Below are 22,547 nucleotides of genomic sequence, written 5' to 3' on the forward strand. Positions count from 1 at the left end.
AAAATCGATATTCCACCCAATCCAGCAAATATTCTCTATTGAATTATGATTATTATTTATAACAGGAACGTCAGGCTGATTTACACACCGGTAATCATAATATCTGACATGCCAAGACCTTCAATAGCATAACGTACTAACTGAGCCAATTGATATGTTAACGCGTGGCGTATACTTTATTATTATTCCGACACTGGGGATACCAATGTCGTATTCTTCGATTTCGTTTCCCATAATCACTGCTGATTTAGACGACTACTGATTTGTACGACGAAAACTTCAACATGGAGTCCGACTGACCCAACATTATTCTCACTCACATGAAAATTAACTAAAGAGAGATAACTTTACTGCATGGTGTTTTATTTTACCTACTATACTACGTAATGTGTTCTTCACAACCTTAAAACCCTATTAACGCTATATATCATATAATACACGTGCAGGCTGCATATGACGGCGAGTGTGATGGCAACGCTGATGACGAGCACCGACACCAGATAGTAGCTAAACAGCGACATCGGATTCGAGTTTTTCGGAAGGTTGTCTCCCACGAGCGTCAGGAAGACCGCAATGGACAGCAGCTCCGCCAGACAAAAGGAGATGCGCTCCCCGCACTCGGTAGGGATCAGATAGACCAGGATATTCAACGCGGACATAATTATCAATGGAAGTATCAGAGCGAGCACTGAACCGGATAGCCTAGGTAAAAAGCAGTGTACCAATCACTGTGCTTACCAGGCTGTCCCCACAGTTTTATCTGAAATCATGGCCTTTAACTTGTATCTGTTTAAATACTATTCAGGTAGCAAACAAATCGATATGAAGATAACGTGCTTTTATTACGCACTTGTATACCAAACAAAATCTACCGGAGAATCGTGTAATTTTAACAGTAGGTATATAGAGAACAGTTAAGTTGGTATAATGCGTCGTCGAAAACAGCTAAAGCAATATTCTCCTGAAAAGTGTAATGTTTGCTTTAGAAAGTTAATGAATTGTATAAAGAAAGAAAATCAAAACTCAATTCAATTTGCATAGATATACATGTACATTTAAGTTAAGAAAACGCTGAACCACGCTGAGAAATATGAAAGGTATTCATGTAGATGTACTACAGTTTAGCCACAACAAAATGTTGATGTTTAAAATTATGTGTACCTAAGAAAGTTTCCCCGATTGTATTGCTGTCTCCTTTTGTGTTATTAATTTAAATATGAGCCACGCTCTGTGAAAAGGGGGTTTAGTGCATGTGCGTAAAGTGTCGTCCCAGATAAGCCTGTGCAATCCGCACAGGCTGATCAGCGACGACACTTTCCGCCTTAACTAGATTCTTTCTAAAAAGAGACTTTAATTAAACGAAAAATATCATAACAGCGGAAAGTGCTGCCCCTGACAAGCCTGTGCGGACTGCACAGGCTGATCTGGGACGACTGTTTAAGCACATTCATTAAACCTCCAAGAGCACGGCCCATATGTTTTGCATTACTTTTTCAAAAACTTACATTGTTATAAATGATTATCAAAAAGCATATCGTGTCTGTTATTAAAAGAAGAAATAAAAACAGGAAAAATACTTTATCCAAGGCAACGCTCACATCTGCCCATGTGATTTCCAAGACTGAGCTATCACTGTCGTCCATTTCTTTCTTCTGAAGGGGTTTGTCCTCGGGACGATCTGAAGGCAGAGTACCGTAACTATGTGTAGGTCGGTACAGTATTACACCACGATGTGTGTGGCTCGAATACGGCATTGAATGCATACCGGGGGAAGATCTATCGGAAGCGTTTTCTGGTCGAGCAAACTTGATTTCGTCACTGCGATTAGTCCTGTCAGCACTCTCTGACCCTGGCCGCCGTACACAGTAGCACCCTAAACACATAGCGATGGCCCTCCACGCGCCTCCCGGCTGTTGCTTTTCACTTCTGTGGTACACGTGCAGGCTGCATATGACGGCGAGTGTGATGGCAACGCTGATGACGAGCACCGACACCAGATAGTAGCTAAACAGCGACATCGGATTCGAGTTTTTCGGAAGGTTGTCTCCCACGAGCGTCAGGAAGACCGCAATGGACAGCAGCACCGTCAGACAAAAGGAGATGCGCTCCCCGCACTCGGTAGGGATCAGGAAGACCAGGATATTCAACGCGGACATAATTATCAATGGAAGTATCACATTCACTATCGCAAATCGGGGCTTCCTCTCTAACACGACATTGAACCTAACCATGAAGCTGTAAGCCTCTGACGTAACACTTGTGTCCATGAGATCCCAGGCGCCATTAGGTGAGTAGTAAGTCAATTGCACTTTGCGATTTAATGGATATAGACTCATCTTATCGATACCGTAGTTTGCCGGCATGAAGTCAAGGCTGCATGTTTGCGTATCCCAGGGATAGAAAGTGACGTCGACGTTGCACGATGATGTAAACACGTTGGCTATATAATACACGCAAACCCCTGACGCATTGACTCTCACTGTATGCCAGTCTTCAGACAAACGTTCATTTTTATTTACATTGTTCGTCAGCATCATTTGTGGAACCCAAATCTTGCTGACGTCAATATAGAGATTATCAATACCGCCGTAGTCCTTAGGGTCCCAAACCAGTCGCTCATCATTCCATGCGAGGTACAAAAGCGCTGTAAATGATATTTTCTCTTCGACTTCGTTAAAATCTTGAATAGAGATGAGATCCAACCATGTGGACACTACGACAAGATTCGACTCATTCAACACAGGCCTGAACATTTTGCTGTAACCCACCATTAAGTCACTGAATAAACGCTCAGCGTCCGTAACCGTCTTAGCGGGCACCCCGTTGAATGACGTCATTAACACGGTAAGAGTAGACGCCAAAGCAACCCAGATTGGCATCATCGTTTGTCTGCAAACAGCCATACATAAGTTATGTATACCAGAGATCTACTTCTCTATCTATTCTTTACATGTGTATAAAGCTGTATACTAGAAGTGACTACCCGCCATGAAAACGTCAGCGATTCAAACAAAACTTCAACGCCATGAATACATGAAATGCATAAGCATTCAAAACATGAAAAAACTCTGTCATTTTAAAATAAGATACCCAAAATCAGCGCCGTTTATTTTCAAAATCATCTACACACTCGTACAGCGACAGATCACGTTAAATGTTAAACGTAGTGACCACGTTACAAATAATACACGGACGCAATATCAATGAAAATAACCATCAAGTATAATATGAACCATTTGACAAAGCAAAGTTTAACATATATGACATGCTCAATCTGATACAGGACAATTAAGGTAGCTTCCGTTCATTGATCAACATCGAGCAAATGATAATAACAAGAATAAAATAGTATAACTGGTTACCTTGAGAATAAACAAGATGTATTCCTTTTATGTTTTCGTGTGTTATTGTTGAGAAAGTTCAGTCATTTTTGTCACCGTCTTCCCACAAGTGTCACGGTTGAATAATTGCCCTTGCAATGAATCTTGCTTTCGAGCTTAATTTAGGCATTTATCCCTATTGAAGCCATTGTCGGGTATGTACCCTCGCTGGTATTTTGCAATAGGCTCCTTTGAGGTGCTAACGAATGACATGGTAAGTACCTAAGGTGAAGATTATATTTACATATAAAGTAGGGCTGTAGATGAAAAGCAAAATTGGTATTGTAATAGGTGGTCATTGAAGTATTCCAATATTTGATCGTCTGGTAGTCAATATAATTGACCAGTCGCCAAATTATCGATCGCTCCGCCCACATAGTCACGTGGTCTAGTGATTAGAAAACTCCGACAAGCAGATCGCAATTATAGCGGATTACGTGCGGGAAATTCTATATTTGTAATGATGTATTATGCTCTTTTCTATAATATAAATTATTAAAGCCGCACACTAAACTAAACTGCTTTGTAAAACGTTAATACAACCATAAAAACTTTAGAGAGAAATGGCGTAATCAAATTAAATGAGTTAACGGCAGACTGACTATCAGAAACGTTTCTTATACATATTATATAGGGAGTTGATGAAAAATCCGTTGTAAAAATGAGCATTTATTTCATATTGATTTTTAACTTGTATTCAACCGTCTGACAGTGAACCCGGTGGCTATTCATATATAATTTTGAAAATATTTTTATTAAATGCAAATGACATATCCATATCATGATGGTTTTTTTGTTTATTAAAATTTTTTAGATCTTTGTTTTATTTTGTTATTTTTAAAAAGACACCGATTTTTTTTATTCAGATATAAATTAAATTTTGATTGTAACCATAATTTAATACAGGCCTAATTTCGTGGTTTCATTAACATATAGTCTAATATGCATTTTATTTCATTTATGTTTAATGCGAACCTGTTACATTTCACTATCAAAAAATGAAGTGTTGGTATTACGGTGCTGTTCACGAACATTCGAATTGAATACATTTAGCATATTATGCATTTGCTTATTTATAACAAGATGGCCCTTATATGTTAATTGCAATTTTCACATTTCTCCCCGTATCAATATATGTTGTATTAGAAATGTTGTTGTTGTATTATAAGCCGTACATTTTACACTTGAAGTCGCTTTAAGCTGGCTAAGCGCGTTGAAATCACCTTTTTGTTGTTTTTACTTTAGTTCAAACAATATTTAAGTAAACAATTTAAAATGATTTCCCTTGTTTATGCTCCACAGAAAATAAATATATAATTGGAAATCATTTAAGTAATTAAATAGTTTTCTTTTCTTGTGTACAGTACCTAACAATGCCTTAATGTTCCTTCATTCCGAGATCCACGCAACATACTGTTATTTATTAATCATCGACAATTACGCTGAGATTAATAAGCACGTGTGGCAATTATTATGTTGCCCAAACTGCTTAATAATATTGTGCATCAAACGGTATAACACGTTTTATAGAACACACACCTGGTGTGGTTAAACTATTTATTGTGTTTGTTTTCTCATTACTCGTTCGTATGTTCAAGAAATAAAGATAAAATAATAACCTTTTATAAAGTATGTATAGCACCTACAATTTTGAATAATGATCGAACAGTAATGATCATGCATTTGATATAAAATCTGTGTAAACTCTTAAAAATTACGTCCATTCCATATGTACAACACGCTTTGTTTGTCGGACAAAATGGCGGCCGGATAAGCGTTGCTGAGGGGTGTGTGAAAAATCGATATCTGATTGGCTGATCGACAAAATGTGGGCGGAGTTGGCGACTGGTCAATTATTAAAGCAAGATCTGAAATTTTAACGCTGTTTTGTATAAAAACTCCTCGATAAATATTATGAGAAAACGCGCAACAATACCCACTCATATACAGCATTAAATATACTCAAGGACATATTTACTTTAATCGTAGTCCAGTTTTTTCCAACTACAAAGGCTTAATTTTTGTTATTTCAAGCGTTGATGATGAACAGGCTTAACGTTATTTGAGGTTATAAATGATTTGGGACGTGTGTTAATTTTTCATGTGTCGTTGAACTATTTGTAATCACTTCTTTTGAAAAAAAAGTCGCAAATTGATTGTGGTTTCACACTTATTGATGAAGGACAATATTGGACTGTATTGATATTAAACTTTTACCATAGTTAAGTTTAGGCGAAACGGAATGGAAACATGCAAATCTCCTATACGACGCGCTATACATCGACCGCGTCAAATATACTCATGACCGTCCACCCCTCGGTCCAGAACCGGATCTGTCCCCCTACGTTGCGGACGCGAAAACGGAGGGCAGCGTCTGAATAACAGCGGAAACTAACATGAACATGTACTACCGACTTGCAGTTAGGGAGACGACCGAAAGCAGCTAACTGTTAAATCCTGAAAAGTACATGGTCTTGACACCAAACTCGAGGACAGGAATTTACTTATTAATTCATATAACTTTTATCCTTATTGACAATTTTGACAAACGCAACCGAAAAGCAAAGCGACATAGCGACGGTATAATATTTGACCAGAAAACAGTTTCTCAGGGTAAAATTGGAGTTCTTAAAGCAGATGACAAAGTTCATTTGGTATAAACTACTTAAAACTTGTTTTACGGATTTGAAAACGCTGTGTATGTTTGTTGTGAACAGTTATGTGAATACCATACTACCTCACTTAGATTTCATTGACATTATCGAACAATGTACAAAGTATACCGCACTTGGTAATGTATTTTTATAGAAGATTTTTTTCTCGCGGATAGCTTAAATGTCGGGTAGATAATTTAAACCTCAACCGCTATATTAAAGTACCTGACGCCGAATAACCTATTTAATATATTATACCGCAACGAGTATCGGTGGAAAGGCAAACGTTTGGCAACACAATTCATACCCTTTGTAAAGAAAATAATGTTTTTCGGTGTGGCTGTTTAACCAGCTTTTTATCTTGAATGGCCTTCAAATAACGCCAGCAGACCCTCGTGAATTCATTTGAATATTTCAATGCTGCATTCAAGAGAATTCGCATAGAACTTTGGCCACATCACCGCTTCTGTGTATAACGTAAAGGCTGTAACACTGTTCAGCATAAGGATTTCCAGACGAATCGTTGTATGTTCTTACATGTACGACACAAATTTTGACCCAGTTATAATAACGCGTTAAAATCCATCCCGAAGAATTAAAGGGCCATGACCCTCTTGTTTATTTGTGAAGCATGTGATTAAGCCCAGGTCAACCGTCGCAGGGCCCCGATTTTATGTTACCTTAACATACCTATACTGAGGGGAGTAAAATCTGTCAGACTCATATGATACGAGTCCTCAATCTTGGACAAGGTATAAGCACTTCAGAGCATAGCTTTCAGTCCAAAATTAACGCGTTTAATCTAAAACAATGCGAACAATTTTAACGGTTATAAAACAGCATAGAGCCTTTCTATAGTCCATCAAACTATCATGTAATTGGAAAACACCGAAGTGGCGCATTGAAACGCCTTACATCCATGGTCGTTCCAATGTATTGTAGCAATACTATCAAAAAAGCACAAATAAACCTGAAAATGTTTATGAGAATATTGCTGGCACTATGGCCTAGAATATAAAGTTTTGTAGTATTGGATGGTCGCGCGAACATGGCCATCATTATTGTTACGAGATTCGTACTGATGCCCGGAATTTTGTGAAAAAGAAAATTTGTTAAGGAGGCATACTTTCGAATCAAAGATGTTCTCTAACAGGCGACGACACCACTATTGGACGCCGTCGTAGCCATAGTAACACATGTTGCGTTTAAGTCTTCTTGTGTATCACTGTGCCCGAATTCCCGTGCATGCAATGAAATAACTGCAGAAACTTTTTTCGTAGTCATAGCCGTTGGGGGAACAAGGAGATGTGACAACAGCGTTCACTTGACCTTCGTTCGTATGTGCGTCTGTTTCATCGGTGATGTTTACATATCCAGGCTTAATCAATCGTTGACGTGCTCACGTAGTCGCACCTTGGGTTATATGCCGGTCGCCTCTAGAAGAACTCGCTGCCCTGCCGCTATCCTCGGGCAGCTCTACCGGCCGACAGCTCGCGAGCTCTGGCTCAGCTCTCCATTCTTCAACCAATACGTCTCACCTCCTCAAGTACACCTAGTACTTGTCTTTTGCCATCACTGCAGCCCTCAATTACTCTTCAATAGAGCTGAGAATTTTCTTCGGGCTGTCTTCAAACCTCGATGGGAAATCCGTCAGAGTTTCCTGCTCGATGCGTTTAACAAACATTCACTCGTATCTTCTCGCTGTGTCTATAACGGACCCGACCCGAAATAAAGAGTGTTTTCAATGGCAATCGTTATTAACAAGTTCAATATTTTGTTTATGCATAATCCTTGTTCAATATTAGCATAATAATGTAACTTACTTTGCGAATTTATCAAAATAGACCATGACTGGACGTATTGATCTCGAAGTCGTTTTTTGAGTTTTGGATAATGGTTGCTTCTGTTAACGTCTTCATGCAATATTAACTTAAGCATATATTGTCAATACGGTCTTTAATAGCTTTTCAACAGTAAAGTTTTATATGACTGTTAGAAAGAACATTATATGTATTATTTATGATATTATTTTCTTACATTACTCGTATAATTGACTTTGGTGAGTTCATAATTTTGCACTATAATTAAAGTGTCCTCTCTTTACAGGTTACAAATAATGGAAGACGTCATAGTTCACCTAGTACGGCAACATTTGTGGTCTCTTGGTGGACAACTGATGTATATTTACAAAATTTTAGACGTACTTTGTCAACCTTATTGTTTATTTTAGACGTCCACAAATTCCTCTTACTTAAAAATATCAGTGTTTAGAGGAAATATTAAGAATTTATATTCCACTTGTGCATTATTTTATGTTTAAAGTAATAAGAATGTTTGAGCAACACAGTACTTAATTTCGCTATTGAATTCAATGCTGAATCTAATATGCAATGCTGCATCGAAATTTGGTTGTACTAATTATGAATGTTGGATCATGATTAATATTTATAACTGGAACGTCAGTCTGATTTACACACCGGTAATCATAATGTCTGACATGCCAAGGTGTTCAATAGCCTAACGTACAAAATATTTCATATGATATGTAAAAGCGTGGCGTTAACTTTATTATTATCCGACTATGAGGATACCAATTCCATCAACTTCGATTTCGTTTCCCATAATCACTGCTGATTTGTACGACAAAAACTTCAACATCGAGTCCGACTGGCCCAACATTATTCTCACTTAAATAAAAATTACTTTAATAATATTTTATTGCATTTTCTTTCGTACATGCATTCATACAAATATACATATAGTGCATAGTGCATAGAGTAGATATACTACAAATTGATGTTATCGAATGTATTGAAAAAAGCAAAAGGGCTGGGTAACAAGTTTTAACAACATTAGATGACGACCCTTCCAAGTATTTCCGATTCGGTAAATAGGGACATTCAAAGCGCACATCGTGAGTGTAATATAAACAATTTAGTAAGTAAATAAATAGACTTAATCTGACGACAAAAACATTTGAGAAAATGTATTAACAAAAAGTAAGTGTCATTCACTGTTTTACACTCCAAATAGTTATATATATATACACACAAAAAGTGAAAAAAAATGTTTTTTTATTAATTGCTCCACAACAAAGAATACAAAATTACAATAAATTGCCCCACACAACCCATTTCCACAAACTACAAAATAGCACATAATCTACAGCGAAAATGATTGAACTCTGTTTAATAAAATGGAACAAGCGAAAAACATTGCAAATGTGTTTACAGTCAAATATTTATATGAACCTGTTCGAAGTCTTAATATATCGTTGAACTTCCAAAAATAACACATTGATTTGAGTATCAGTTAGTTCTGGATACCGTATAATAGTTTGTTTGCATTAAGAGTGTGAACGGACGAGTGTTGGTAAATAGCACGATACGTTGCTCGGAGAAAAGAGGACATTTGAAGAAGAAATGATCTACGTCTTCGACAGGACTATTACAAGCGCATTATGGATTGTCACGTAGGTGGTTTAAGTGTAAATCGGAATTTAAGTCGCTACAGTGGTTTCTTAGCCATGCATGTAAAATATTTTGGTTTCGTTCGCCAACTAGGAAAAACGAAGGAACTATAGGAGGATTGTACTTCCGCTTTACTGCTCTTTTAAAACAAGAAAGCGTTGGTAAGACCTTGTATCGTTGTCAAGTTCGTTCCATAACTTTAGAGACGAAGGAATAGTTGAATTTCAGTAAATCGCAAGTCTGCGTGCAATTATTGCATAGTCGCCACGATTACGTAACAAGTAAGGAATGCTATCTGTTGTGGCTGGGGAAATATCGTTTAAATATTGTGGTAAGGCACCTTTATTGTGTTTATATACGAAAGCAAGTTTTTGAATTTTCCGTCTGTCATCGAGAGAAACCCAACTTCCATTTAGAAGTAGAGTAATTTAAGTTGATCTTGTTAATCCTGTTACAATACGAGCTGCATCCAATTGAATTTTGTCTAACAGTTCTTGTTCGTATTTTGCGCAGTTGTCCCAAACAACGTAAGCATACTCTAACAAAGGTCTTAGATATGAAACGTATATCTGATTTAGTGTTTCCCGCTTGAGTTTGTATTTTAGCATTCTCATAGATCCAAGTATTTGGGAAGCTGATTTTGTAATATTGTCAATATTTTTGTGCCATGAACCGTCTTCACATAGCGTAATACTGAGATGTTTATGTTCTTTTACATAGGATAAATGGGATACATAAATATTAACTAATAAGCGATAACTGTTCATTGAAAGGTCTTTTATTTAACCAACTATGCTAAGTAATGCGTTTGTCACAAGCTTAAATTACTTTTTACGATATATATTATAACTTATAAGTGAATCTTAAACCCTTTTAGAATGTGTATATATTTTATTAATGCAATAATAATTTTGAATTTTTTGCGATTATAACATTTTACAAATTAAACACCATTATTAATAAAAAAATACGTATAACTCAATTCGTGTTATACTTTTAATAGTTTGTTTAATATACATTGTATTTACAAGGGAAAAAACAGCAAACGGATTTATGGTTCAGGACATGTTTAAAAGTTTTATTTAAACACATTTTATGGAGAAAAAAATAATCAAAGATACAAAATCTACCTAATACATATAGTTTTATTTCTGAAATCAAATAATTTCAGTTTCTCACAAAATTACACATGTAAAATTAATACATATTTAAAATGAGGCTGCGTTATGAGTGGACCCGGAGTGTGTCCCAGCACTCTACCTAATTTACTTACTAGACTGACACAAGTTGGGAAGCATTTTCCATGATAGGTTAGAGACGATTAACCTGGTAGCCGAGGTAACAAGCGCGTGTACCAACAACTGTGCTAACCAGGCTGTTCCAACTTCTTTTATACGAAATCCTGGGCATAACTTTTATTTGTTAAAATACTATTCAGGTAGCAAACAAATTGACATGAAGATAAAGTGCTTTTATTACGCAATTGTATACCAAAACAGTTAAGTTGGTATAATTCGTCGTCGAAAACAGCTAAAGCAACATTCTTCTGAAAAGTATAATGTTTGCGTAAGAAAGTTCATGAATTGCATAAAGAAAGAAAATCAATACTCTTTTCAAATGGATAGATATACATTTAAGTTTAGAATACGTTGAACCACGCCGAAAAAGGTATTCATGTAGATGTACTACAATTTAGCCACAACACTTGTTAATGTGTTTATTGATGTGTACCTAGTGAGTGTCCCCGATTGTATTGCTATCCTCGTGTCATGTAGTTATATATGAGCCACGCTCTGTGAAAAGGGGTTTAATGCATGAGCGTCTGTGTCGTCCCAGATTAGCCTATGTAGTTCGCACAGGCTAATCAGAGACGACACTTTCCGCCTAAACTAAATTTTTTTCAAAGAAGATACTTTCTTTAAACGAAAAATATCATACAAGCGGAATGTGTCGTCCCTCATAAGCCTTTGCAGACTGCACAGGTTAATCTGTGGCGACACTTTACGCACATGCATTAAACCTCCTTTTCACAGAGCACATGTTTTGCATAACTCGTTCATAGACTTACATTGTGATAAATGATCATCAAAAAGCATAGCGTGTCTGTTATTAGAAGAAGAATGAAAAACAGGAAAAATACTTTATCCAAGGCAACGCTCACATCTGTCCATGTGATTTCCAAGACTGAGCTATCACTGTCGTCCGTTTCTTTCTTCTGAAGGGGTTTGTCTTCGGGACGAGCTGAAGGCAGAGTACCGTAACTATGTGTAGGTCGGTACAGTATTACACCACGATGAATGTGGCTCGAATTCGGCATTGAATGCATGCCGGAGGAAGATCTATCGGAAGCGTTTTCTGGCCGAGCAAACTTGATTTCGTCACTGCGATTAGTCCTATCCGCACTCTCTGACCCTGTCCGCCGTACACAGTAGCACCCTAAACACATAGCGATGGCCCTCCACGCGCCTCCCGGCTGTTGCTTTTCACTTCTGTGGTACACGTGCAGGCTGCATATGACGGCGAGCGTGATGGCGACACTGATGACGAGCACCGACACCAGATAGTAGCTGAACAGCGACATCGGATTCGAGTTTTTCGGAAGGTTGTCTCCCACGAGCGTCAGGAAAACCGCAATGGACAGCAGCACCGTCAGGCAAAAGGAGATGCGCTCCCCGCACTCCGTAGGGATCAGGAAGACCAGGATATTCAACGCGGACATAATTATCAATGGAAGTATCACATTCACTATCGCAAATCGAGGCTTCCTCTCTAACACGACATTGAAATTAACCATGAAGCTGTTAGCCTCTGATGTAACGCTTGTGTCCATGAGATCCCAGGCGCCATTAGGCGAGTAGTAGGTCAACTCAACTTTGTGATATAGTGGATATAGAATCATCTTATCGACACCGTAGTTTGCCGTCATGAAGTCAAGGCTGCATGTTTGCGTATCCCAGGGATAGAAAGTGACGTCGACGTCGCACGATGATGTAAACACGTTGCCTATATAATACACGCAAACCCCAGACGCATTGACTTTCACTGTATGCCAGTCCTCAGACAAACGTTCATTTTTATTAACATTGTTCGTAAGCATCATTTGGAACCCAAATCTTGCTGACGTCAATATAGAGATTATCAATACCGCCGTAGTCCTTAGGATCCCAAACCAGTCGCTCATCATTCCATGCGAGGTACAATAGCGCTGTAAATGATATTTTCTCTTCGACTTCGTTAAAATCTTGAATAGAGACGAGATCCAACCATGTGGACACTACGACCTGTATCGACTCATTCAACACAGGCCTGAACATTTTGCTGTAACCCACCATTAAGTCACTGAATAAACGCTCAGCGTCCGTAACCGTCTTAGCGGGCACCCCGTTGAATGACGTCATTAACACGGTAAGAGTAGCCGCCAAAGCAACCCAGATTGGCGTCATCGTTGGTCTGCAAAAAGCCGTTGATAAGGTATGTATACTTTACATGTGTATATTGATACGTCTTTGATAAAAAGCCGTGGATAAGTTTGTATACCAGAGACATAGATCTACTTCTCTATCTATACATACGTTACATGTGTATAAAGCTGTATACTAGACGTGATTTCCCGCCATAAAAACGTCAGAGATTCAAACACCAATTCAACGCCATGAGTACATGAAATGCATAAGCACTCACAAATAAAGAGAAAAAATCTGCCATTTTAAAATAAGTAACCTAATATCAGCGCCGTTTATTTTCAAAATCATCTACACACTCGTACAGCGCCATTTCACGTAAAATGTTAAACATAGTGACCACGTTACAAATAATACACGGACGCAATATCGATGAAAATAGCCATCAAGTAGAATCTGTGCCATTTGACAACGCGAAGTTTAACATAAATGACATGTTCAATATGATACAGAACAATTAAGGTAGCTTCCGTTCATTGATCAACATCGAGCAAATGATAATAACAACAATAAAATAGTATAACTGGTTACCTTGAGGATAAACAAGGTGTATACCTTTTATGTTTTCGTGTGTTGTTGTACAGAAAGATCAGTCTTTTTTGTCACCGTCTTCCCACAAGTGACACGGTTGAATAATTGCCCTTGCCATGAATGTTTGCGTTCGAGCTTAATTTAGACAATTATCCCTATAGAAGCCATTGTCGGGTATGTACCCTGCTAGTATTTTGCAATAGTCTCCTTGGAGGTGCTAATGAATGACATGGTAATTACCGAAGGTGAAGATTATATTTACATATAAAGTAGGGATGTAGATGAAAAGCAAAATTGGTATTAAAACTCCTCAATAAATATTATGAGAAAACGCGCAACCATATTGACTTATATACATCATTAAATGTATTCAAGGACATATTTACTTTAATCGTGGTCCAGTTTTGTTTCCAACTACAAAGGCTTTATATTTGTTATTTCAAGCGTTGATGTTTAACAGGCTTAACGTTATTTAAGGTTATAAATCATTTGGGACGATTTGTTAATTTTTCATGTGTTTATGAACTATTTGTAATCATTTTTTTTGAACAAAAATGTCGCAAATTGATTGTGATTTCAAACTTATTGATGAAGGACAATATTGAACTGTATTGAAACTAAACTTTTACCATAGTTAAATTTAGGCGAAACGGAATGGAAACATGCAAATCTCCCATTCGACGCGCTATACATCGACCGCGTCAAATATACTCATGGCCGTCCACCCTTCGGTCCAGAACCGGATCTGTCCCCCTACGTTGCGTTCGCGAAAACGGAGGGCAGCGTCTGAATAACAGCGGACGCTTACGTGAACATGTACTACCGACTGGCAGTTAGGGAGACGGCCGAAAGCAGCTAACTGCTAAATCCTGAAAAGTACATGGTCTTGACACCAACTCGAGGACAGTGATTTTCTTATTAATTCATATAACTTTTATCCTTATTGACAATGTTGACAAACGCAACCGAAAAGCCAAGAGACATAGCGGTGGTATAATATTTGACCAGAAAACAGTTTCTCAGGGTAAAATTGGAGTTCTTAAAGCAGATGACAAAGTTCATTTGGTATAAACTACTTAAAATATTTTTTGACGGTTTTGAAAACGCTGTGTATGTTTGTTGTGAGCAGTAATGTGAATACCAAACTACCTCACTTGACATTATCGAACAATGTACAAAGTATACCCTATTTGGTGATGTTTTTTATAGGAGATTTTTATCTCGCGGATAGCTTTAATGTCGGGTAGATAATTTAAACCTCAACCGCTATATTAAAGTGCCTGACGCCGAATAACCTATTTAATGTATTATACCGCAACGAGTATCGGCGGCAAGGCAAACATTTGGCAACACAATTCGTACCCTTTGTAAAGAAAATAGTGTTTTTCGGTGTGGCTGTTTAACCCAGCTTTTCATCTTAAATGGCCTTTACCTAACGCCAGCAGACCCTAATGAATTCATTCGAATATTTTCATTGCAGCATTCTAATGAATTCGCCAAGAACTTTGGCCACATCACCGCTTCTGTGTACAACGTAAAGGCTGTAACACTGGTCAGCGTAAGGATTTCCACACTAATCTTTGCATGTTCTTACGACACAAATTTTGGCCCAGTTATAATAACGCGTTAAAATACATCCCGAAGAATTTAAGGGCCATGACCCTCTTGTTGATTTGTGAAGCATGTGTTTAAGCCATATTTTAATGTTCAGCATTATCAGATTTTGACAAGCACCCGTGTCCCAGGTCAACCGTCGCAGGTCCGCGATTTTATGTAATCTTAACTATCCTATACTAAGGGGAGTAAACCCTGTCATACTCATATGATACGAGTCTTCAATCTTGGACAAGGTATAAGCACTTCAGAGCAAAGCTTTCAGCCCAAAATTAACGCGTTTAATCTAAAACAATGCGAACAATTTTAACGGGTATAAAACAGCATAGAGTCTTTATATAGTCGAACAAACTATCATGTAGTTGGAAAACACCGAAGTGGCGCATTGAAACGCCTTACACCCATGGTCGTTCCAATGTATTGTAGCAATACTATCCAAAAAAGCACAAATAAACCTGAAGATGTTAATGAGAATATCGCTGGCACTATGGCCTAGAATATAACTTTTTTGTAGTATTGAATGGTCGCGCGAACATGGCCATCATAATTGTTACGAGTTTCGTACAGATGCCCGGAATTTAGTGAAAAATAAAGTATTTTTTAGGAAGTATAATTTCGCTTCAAAGATGTTCTCTAACAGGCGACGACACCACTATTGGACGCCGTCGAAGCCATAGTAACACATGTTGCGTTTAAGTCTTCTTGTGTATCACTGTGCCCGAATTCCCGTGCATGCAATAAAGTAACTGCAGAAACGTTTTTGGTAGTCGTACCCGTTGAGGGAATAATAAGATCAAACAACAAAGGTGTTGACGGTGTACATGTGAAAACAGCGTTCACTTGACCTTCGTTCTTGTGTGCGTCAGTATCATCGGTGTTGTTTACATATCCAGTCTTAATAAATCGTTGACGCGCTCACGTAGTCGCACCTTAGATTCAATGCCTGTCGCCTTTAGGAGAACTCGCTGCGCTGCAGCTTTCCTCGGGCAGCTCTACCGGGCGACAGTTCGCGAGCTCTGGCTCAGCTCTCAATTCTTCGCCCAATACGTCTCACCTCCTCAGGAACACCTAGTACTTGTCTTTCTGCCATCACTGCAGCCCTCAATTACTCTTCAATAGAGCGGAGTATTTTCTTCTGGATGTTTTCAGACTTCGAAAGTAAATCCGTCATTGTTCCTTGCTCGATGCGTTCAACTAACATTTACTCTTATCTGATCGCTGTCTATAGCGGACCCGAAATAAAGAGGATCAGAAACACCCGCAAATTTGGACATAACGTTTACATGTTCATCCTTTAAAGAGGTATTTTCACAATTTTTGGCAAGTATTGAAGTTTGTCATTGAATGCTTTATATTGATAAATGTAAAAATTTGATCTAAAAAGCTCCAGTAAAACAAAGAATAAAATTAAAGAAAAAAGTAACCATCAACTGGGCTGGAACCACTTACCCCTGGAGTAAAAGTCTATCGCTTAGACCACTCGTCCATCCGTGCTCATACAATCAGTGATTTATTTGAAACTTTATAAAACTAATCCTCGTATTTTCACAAAATATAACGACAGCAACAGACCTCTCCAAATTATTCAATCGTTTCGCGTTTCAACGCTTTATAATTTTAAATGATCGTCACAAGATGCATATCATGGATATGTTAGAGCATGGTAAATGTTCAGTATTATTGTTTCCTCACAAATATCATAACTACAACGAAAATTTGCGAATCTGAAACTTTTTTTATTTTGTCAATTTACCAAAACGGGAAAAGGCCCCTTTAAGGCAGAGGATGCTGTAAACGATTGTTAAGGTGTCCATTTCAATGTGCGTGGCGGGAGGGATTTTGAGACATGGCCAGGTCAGAGAGAGACGGAAACTGTTCGGAGGAAGTGCTGGTCGTCTTTGAACCTGATGGCAGTGTAATGCATGCAGCTGTTGAGGAGGGCGACTCGGGCAAGATCTGTACCTCAGTATTAGAAAACTAGAAAAATCGTTTGGCATAATCGGCGAGTTATACGTATCTGTCTGGTTGTGCTGCAGTAGCAATGTCCAAGGAGGCACTCGCACAGTATGTCGTGCACTGCTCGTTGTGAACGAAGACACCGACATAGTTGATCTGGTAACTAGATTAAACGCTCGTGTGTGTTCCGAGTTACTGGCTGTGTAGGTAAATGTTCAGCTAGGACGCTGCTTAAGGCGCAATATGTTGTCCCGTACGAATAAAACTGTAGGTGTTTAGCTTAGCCATGCCGAATGCACTAACGAGCTACAACGTGGTTAACATCGACTAGCTCAGTTTTGTTCTTTGTCCGATTACTCCCACAGAGTGTACAGTTCGCAGCAGGAAGTCGGCAGGTGCGCTGTCCATGAGCTGTTGATTGAGGTCCTGGTGCAAACAATCGTGATGACGGTTAAGCCAACTGGTTAGATCATGTCATGGGCCGTATTATGGGGTAAAGCGTAATTGCTGGTTGTCGCTGCAGCATAATCCGTCCCGAAGACGAGCTCTGGGATGCTTCTGCATAGCGTTTTACCGAAAATACGGATTTGGCAAGGCGATTTTTCCGCCAGCCATGACGTTAGGGTGGGTCCCTTTGGGTTGTCAGGGTTATCATCTTGTTCGAGCCATACGCCATTAGCTTGGTCGTCTAAATGATCGTAGCAGAGTCTTACTCTATTCACGGATAAGCCATATCGTATCTCAGTCTCAACAACGCAAAACCGGAAAAGCCGCTTTCCATAGCCAGATCGAGTAGTGGTCCCGACCTGCTGATATCTAAAATTGCACAGGATGCAATTACACGGAACATTGTCATCAGGTATGTGATCGCGCCTGATGCGGGATCATTATCCATATTCCTTCGATACCGGAAAACTCGTCGATCCAGTGACTGAGGTTTGCCAAAAGAGCTCTCTGCAGCCATGCTGCCCACATGCGTGTACGGTACTTTGCTTAACAGCATCACCGCGCCATGAAACAATGGAGTGTAAAACATTCAAGCTAAACATCTCTGGACTCGCCATAACAAGGTCTACGTATCACAACCGAAGTAAGGGCTTTCATTTTGTATAGCGCAATACGCATTTCATTCCAGCGTCAACTTGTAACGCAAAGTCGAAAGACAAATGCCTTTGCATGATCAAATAGGGATCGTCAGACGCTCTTTCTATCATCGAGCATGTCCCCAACTGAACGCGTCTCTTGAAGGCGCACCACAGATCAGCGACCTGATACTGGTGGAAGTTCACCTTAGCGTCATATACTTGTATCCCCTCATTATTCCTGGCGTTTTCTCGTGGTATTTACGCGCGCCCTCGGATTCCTTTTCAGGGACTTTAAGACCAGCCAGTTGGGCGCGAGTTTGTACCAGCCTGGCCTCCAAGATTTTCAAGGGTCTTGTCCTCCTACTAAAAAGGCTTCATACGGATTGGAGCTCGCAGAAATCTTTTTACCGGACCGTTTCCTCGCGGTTTGCTGGCTACTTATTTGTGAAAGAGCGCAAACCTCAGTATAATCCCAGTGCCGTATGCCGCATACTGGTCAGATTGGATAGACAAAGGAGCTGTCCACGTGGGAAAACATCATTTCATAGTTAGCTCGCACACTTGTTGTCGTTCTGAGTTGCAACATGTAGGTCCCTACACACTTTGGAACTTTCGTACGCAACCAGGTAATACCTGGCTCCCGTTCCATTATCGGGTAAGGTCCATTTTAAAGTCAATAGACATCAGGTAGTGCAAGCATATAAATGGCCTAATGGAGTCCTAATTGGTTATGTCGACTTCCTTTCAGACTGACATTTGTCGCAACGCAGCATATGCAGCTTGATTTCAAGTTTCGTCTCTTACCAGTAAAAGCTCTGACGCAGAAGGACCTTAACCTTCATGCTTCTTCAATCATTCCTATAGCTGGTTATGAACCTCGTCCTGCTCAGCCTCTAAAATTGTTGCTCTAAAAAACATTTCTTAACCCTGTACGTTCACTGAATTCCTGGTCCTGATGATTAAAAACGCCGTCTAAACGTTAATTAAAAACATACGGGTTGTGCTCTGTTAAAAGGGGGTTTAATGCATGTGCGTAACGTGCCGTTCCAGATAAGCCTGTGCAGTCCGCACAGGCTAATCGATAATGACACTTTCCACCGAAACTGGATTTTTGCTAAGAAGAGACTTTCTTTAATCGAAAACAAATCATAAAAGCGGAAAGTGTCATCACTGATTAGCCTGTGCGGACTGAACATGCTAATCTGGGACGACACGTCACGCACATGCATTAAACTCATTTCTCACAAAGCACGTCCAATATCAGTTTTAGTTTTGGCATCAGCAAATTCGGTCACAAACTAATCAAAAATACGTTAAAATCACCACACAATTGAAATACTTAACAAAACAAGTCGCATAAAAATAATTAAATGAATAAGTGAATACATTATTGGTTTATATCGTTAGTGTTATCAAGATGCAAAAAATTAAGGTAATTCTTTCGTTTTAATATAGCATTGCTAATACATCTAGGAATACTTCTTAAATCTGTAGTGTAATCACTTGCCATTATAGATTTGATCTTATTAACATTAAGCGATTTGTTAAATTAATACTTAATTATCAAATCTGTTGTACATTTATATAAAACGTGATATTCCGATTTCTACCAAGTTTCCAAGTCCTGTTTTCTGTTGCAATGTTATTGTATCTATCAGTTTCTAATGAGTTGCTCACTCCTTACTCTAAAACTTGTCAAAGCTTTTCAATAAATGACAATCGTTATTAACAAGTTAAATATTTTGTGTATGCATAATAATTTCTAAGTTTTAGCATAATTATGTTACTTACTTTTCGAATTTATCAAAATAGACCATGACTGGACGTATTGATCTCGAAGTCGTTGTTTGAGTTTTGGATAATGGTTTGTTCTGTTAACGTCTTCATGAAATATATAACGAAGCCTAAATTGTCAATACGGTCTTTGATAGCTTTTCACCAGTATAGTTTTATATGAGTATTAGCAAGTGCATTATATGTATTATTTATGATATTATTTTAGTTAATAAATCGTATCAGTGGCTTTGGTGAATTAATAATGTTTCACTATAATTTAAGAGTCCTTTCTTTTCAGTTTACAAATAATGGAAACGCCCTAGTTTGCCTAGGACGGCTGTGATGTCTCTTGGCGGAAAACTAATACATGTTTACAAAATTGTAGACGTACTTTGTAAACCTTTTTTTCAGACACCCACGCACTCCGCAAACTTAAAAATATCAGTGTTTAGAGGAAGTGTTAACAATTTATATTCCACTGGAGCATTTTTTATGTTTAAAGTATTATGAAAAATATGAGCAAACCAGTACTTATTTTTGCTATTCAATTCAATGCTAAATCTCATCATACTTAATATGCGATGCTGCATCGAAAGTGAGGTGTGCTAATTATGAATGTTGGATTATGATTATTATTTATAACAGGAACGTCAGGCTTATTTACACACCGGTAATCATAATATCTGACATGCCAAGGCCTTCAATAGCATAACGTACTAACTAAGCCAATTGATATTTAAACGCGTGGCGTATACTATTAGTTTCCGACACTAGTGATACCAATACCAATATCGTATTCTTCGATTTCGTTTCCCATAATCACTGCTGAGTTGGACGACTGCTGATTTGTAGACGAAAACTTCAACATCGAGTCCGACTGACCCAACATTATTCTCACTTACATGGACATTAACTTAAGAGAGATAACTTTACTGCAGGGTGTTTTATTTTACCTACTATACTACGTAATGTGTTCTTCACAACCTTAAAACCCTATTAACGCTATATACCTTATAAGTGGAACTTAAACCCTATTAGAATATGTGAATATTTTATTAATGCAATCATAATTTCGTATTTGTTTTTCGCAATTATGATATTGTTCACATTAGTTGTATACTATTATCAATAAAACATATTTATAAGTCAATATTTGCTAAATTATACTTTTAATATGTTGTTCATATAAATATGCATTGCATTTACAAGAAAAGCAACATCAGTACAATGATTTACCGTAAAGTTCATGTTAAAAAGGTTAAGATTAAAATATCATAGATAAAAAATCTATCTAATACATATAGTTTCTTAGTTTAATTTCTTAAATCAAATGATTTAAGTTGCTCACAAAATTACACGAGTATAATTAATAAATATTTAAAGCCACATAAATACTCAAAATCAACGAACTACAACGAATACAAATGCTCGTTTTGTTTTTAAATAAAAAAAAACAACCAACATTTTGTATCTCGTTAGATATATGTTACCAGACCACATCTAGCGTTAAAATTGTGTCTATTGCTATAGAGAACACTGATTTTTTATGTGTTAATTTTATTTTCCGAAATATCTTACGAAATAGTCGTTGGTTTTTAGTGTTAATGGGCTTTTAAATTGAGGTTGCGTTATGAGTGGACCCGGAGTGTGTCCAAGCACTCTACCTAATTTACTGACTAGACTGACACAAGTTGTGAAGCATTTTCAATTATAGGTTAGCGAGCACTGAACCGGATAGCCTAGGTAAAAAGCGCGTGTACCAATCATTACAAGGTTGTTCCCACAGTTTTATACGAAATCATGGCCTTTAACTTGTATCTGTTAAAATACTATTCAGGTAGCAAACAAATCGATATGAAGAAAAAGTTCTTTTATTACGCACTTGTATACCAAACAAAATCTGCCGGAGAGTCGTGTAATTTGAACAGTAGGTATATAGAGAACAGTTAAGTTGGTATAATGCGTCGTCGAAAACAGCTAAAGCAATATTCTCCTGAAAAGTGTAATGTTTGCTTTAGAAAATTAATGAATTGTATAAAGAAAGAAAATCAAAACTCAATTCAATTGCATAGATATACATTTAAGTTAAGAATACGCTGACCCACGCTGAAAAATATGAAAGGTATTCATGTCGATGTACTACAGTTTAGCCACAACAAAATGTTGATGTTTAAAATGAGGTGTACCTAAGAAAGTTTGCCCGATTGTATTGCTGTCTCCTTTTGCGTTATTAATTTAAATATGAGCAGCGCTCTGTGAAAAGGGGGTTTAATTCATGTGCGTAAAATGTGTTCCCAGATAAGCCTGTGCATTCCGCACAGGCTGATCAGCGACGACACTTTCCGCCTTAACAAGATTCTTTCTAAGAAAAGACTTTAGTTAAACGAAAAATATCATAACAACGGAAAGTGCTGCCCCTGACAAGGCTGTGCGGACCGCACAGGCTAATCTGGGACGACTGTTTACGCACATTCATTAAACCTCCATTTCACAGAGCACGGTCCATATGTTTTGCATTTCTTTTTCAAAAACGTACATTGTTATAAATAATCATCAAAAAGCATATCGTGTCTATTATTAAAAGAAGAAAAAAAAACTGGAAAAATACTTTATCCAAGGC

The 22,547-nt window shown here is 38.0% G+C and overlaps 1 protein-coding gene across 1 annotated transcript; it reads right to left on the bottom strand.

The window, feature by feature from the left end:
• Nucleotides 1–507: 507 nt before the first annotated feature.
• On the bottom strand, nt 508–12,604 carry LOC127872316 (neuronal acetylcholine receptor subunit alpha-7-like). Its single transcript, XM_052415644.1, has 4 exons — nt 11,645–12,604; nt 3,544–3,602; nt 1,578–2,889; nt 508–702 (listed from the first exon to the last, which is right to left on the bottom strand). The coding sequence occupies exons 1-4, from the start codon at nt 12,602–12,604 to the stop codon at nt 508–510; spliced, it is 2,526 nt and encodes an 841-aa protein (XP_052271604.1).
• Nucleotides 12,605–22,547: the final 9,943 nt, after the last annotated feature.

The sequence above is a fragment of the Dreissena polymorpha genome, chromosome 3 (assembly GCF_020536995.1).
Source record: "Dreissena polymorpha isolate Duluth1 chromosome 3, UMN_Dpol_1.0, whole genome shotgun sequence".
In the NCBI taxonomy this organism is placed as follows: domain Eukaryota; kingdom Metazoa; phylum Mollusca; class Bivalvia; order Myida; family Dreissenidae; genus Dreissena; species Dreissena polymorpha.

Excerpts from the sequence above, each read along its gene's own strand:
- LOC127872316 (XM_052415644.1), bottom strand. The coding sequence starts at position 12,604 with ATGATGCTTACGAACAATGTTAATAAAAATGAACGTTTGTCTGAGGAC. Across the intron at positions 3,603-11,644 it reads TGAGCGTTGCCTTGGATAAA|GTACTTACCATGTCATTCGT; the intron begins GTATTTTTCCTG and ends TCTTCACCTTAG. Across the intron at positions 703-1,577 it reads TGAGCGTTGCCTTGGATAAA|GCTATCCGGTTCAGTGCTCG; the intron begins GTATTTTTCCTG and ends CTTTTTACCTAG.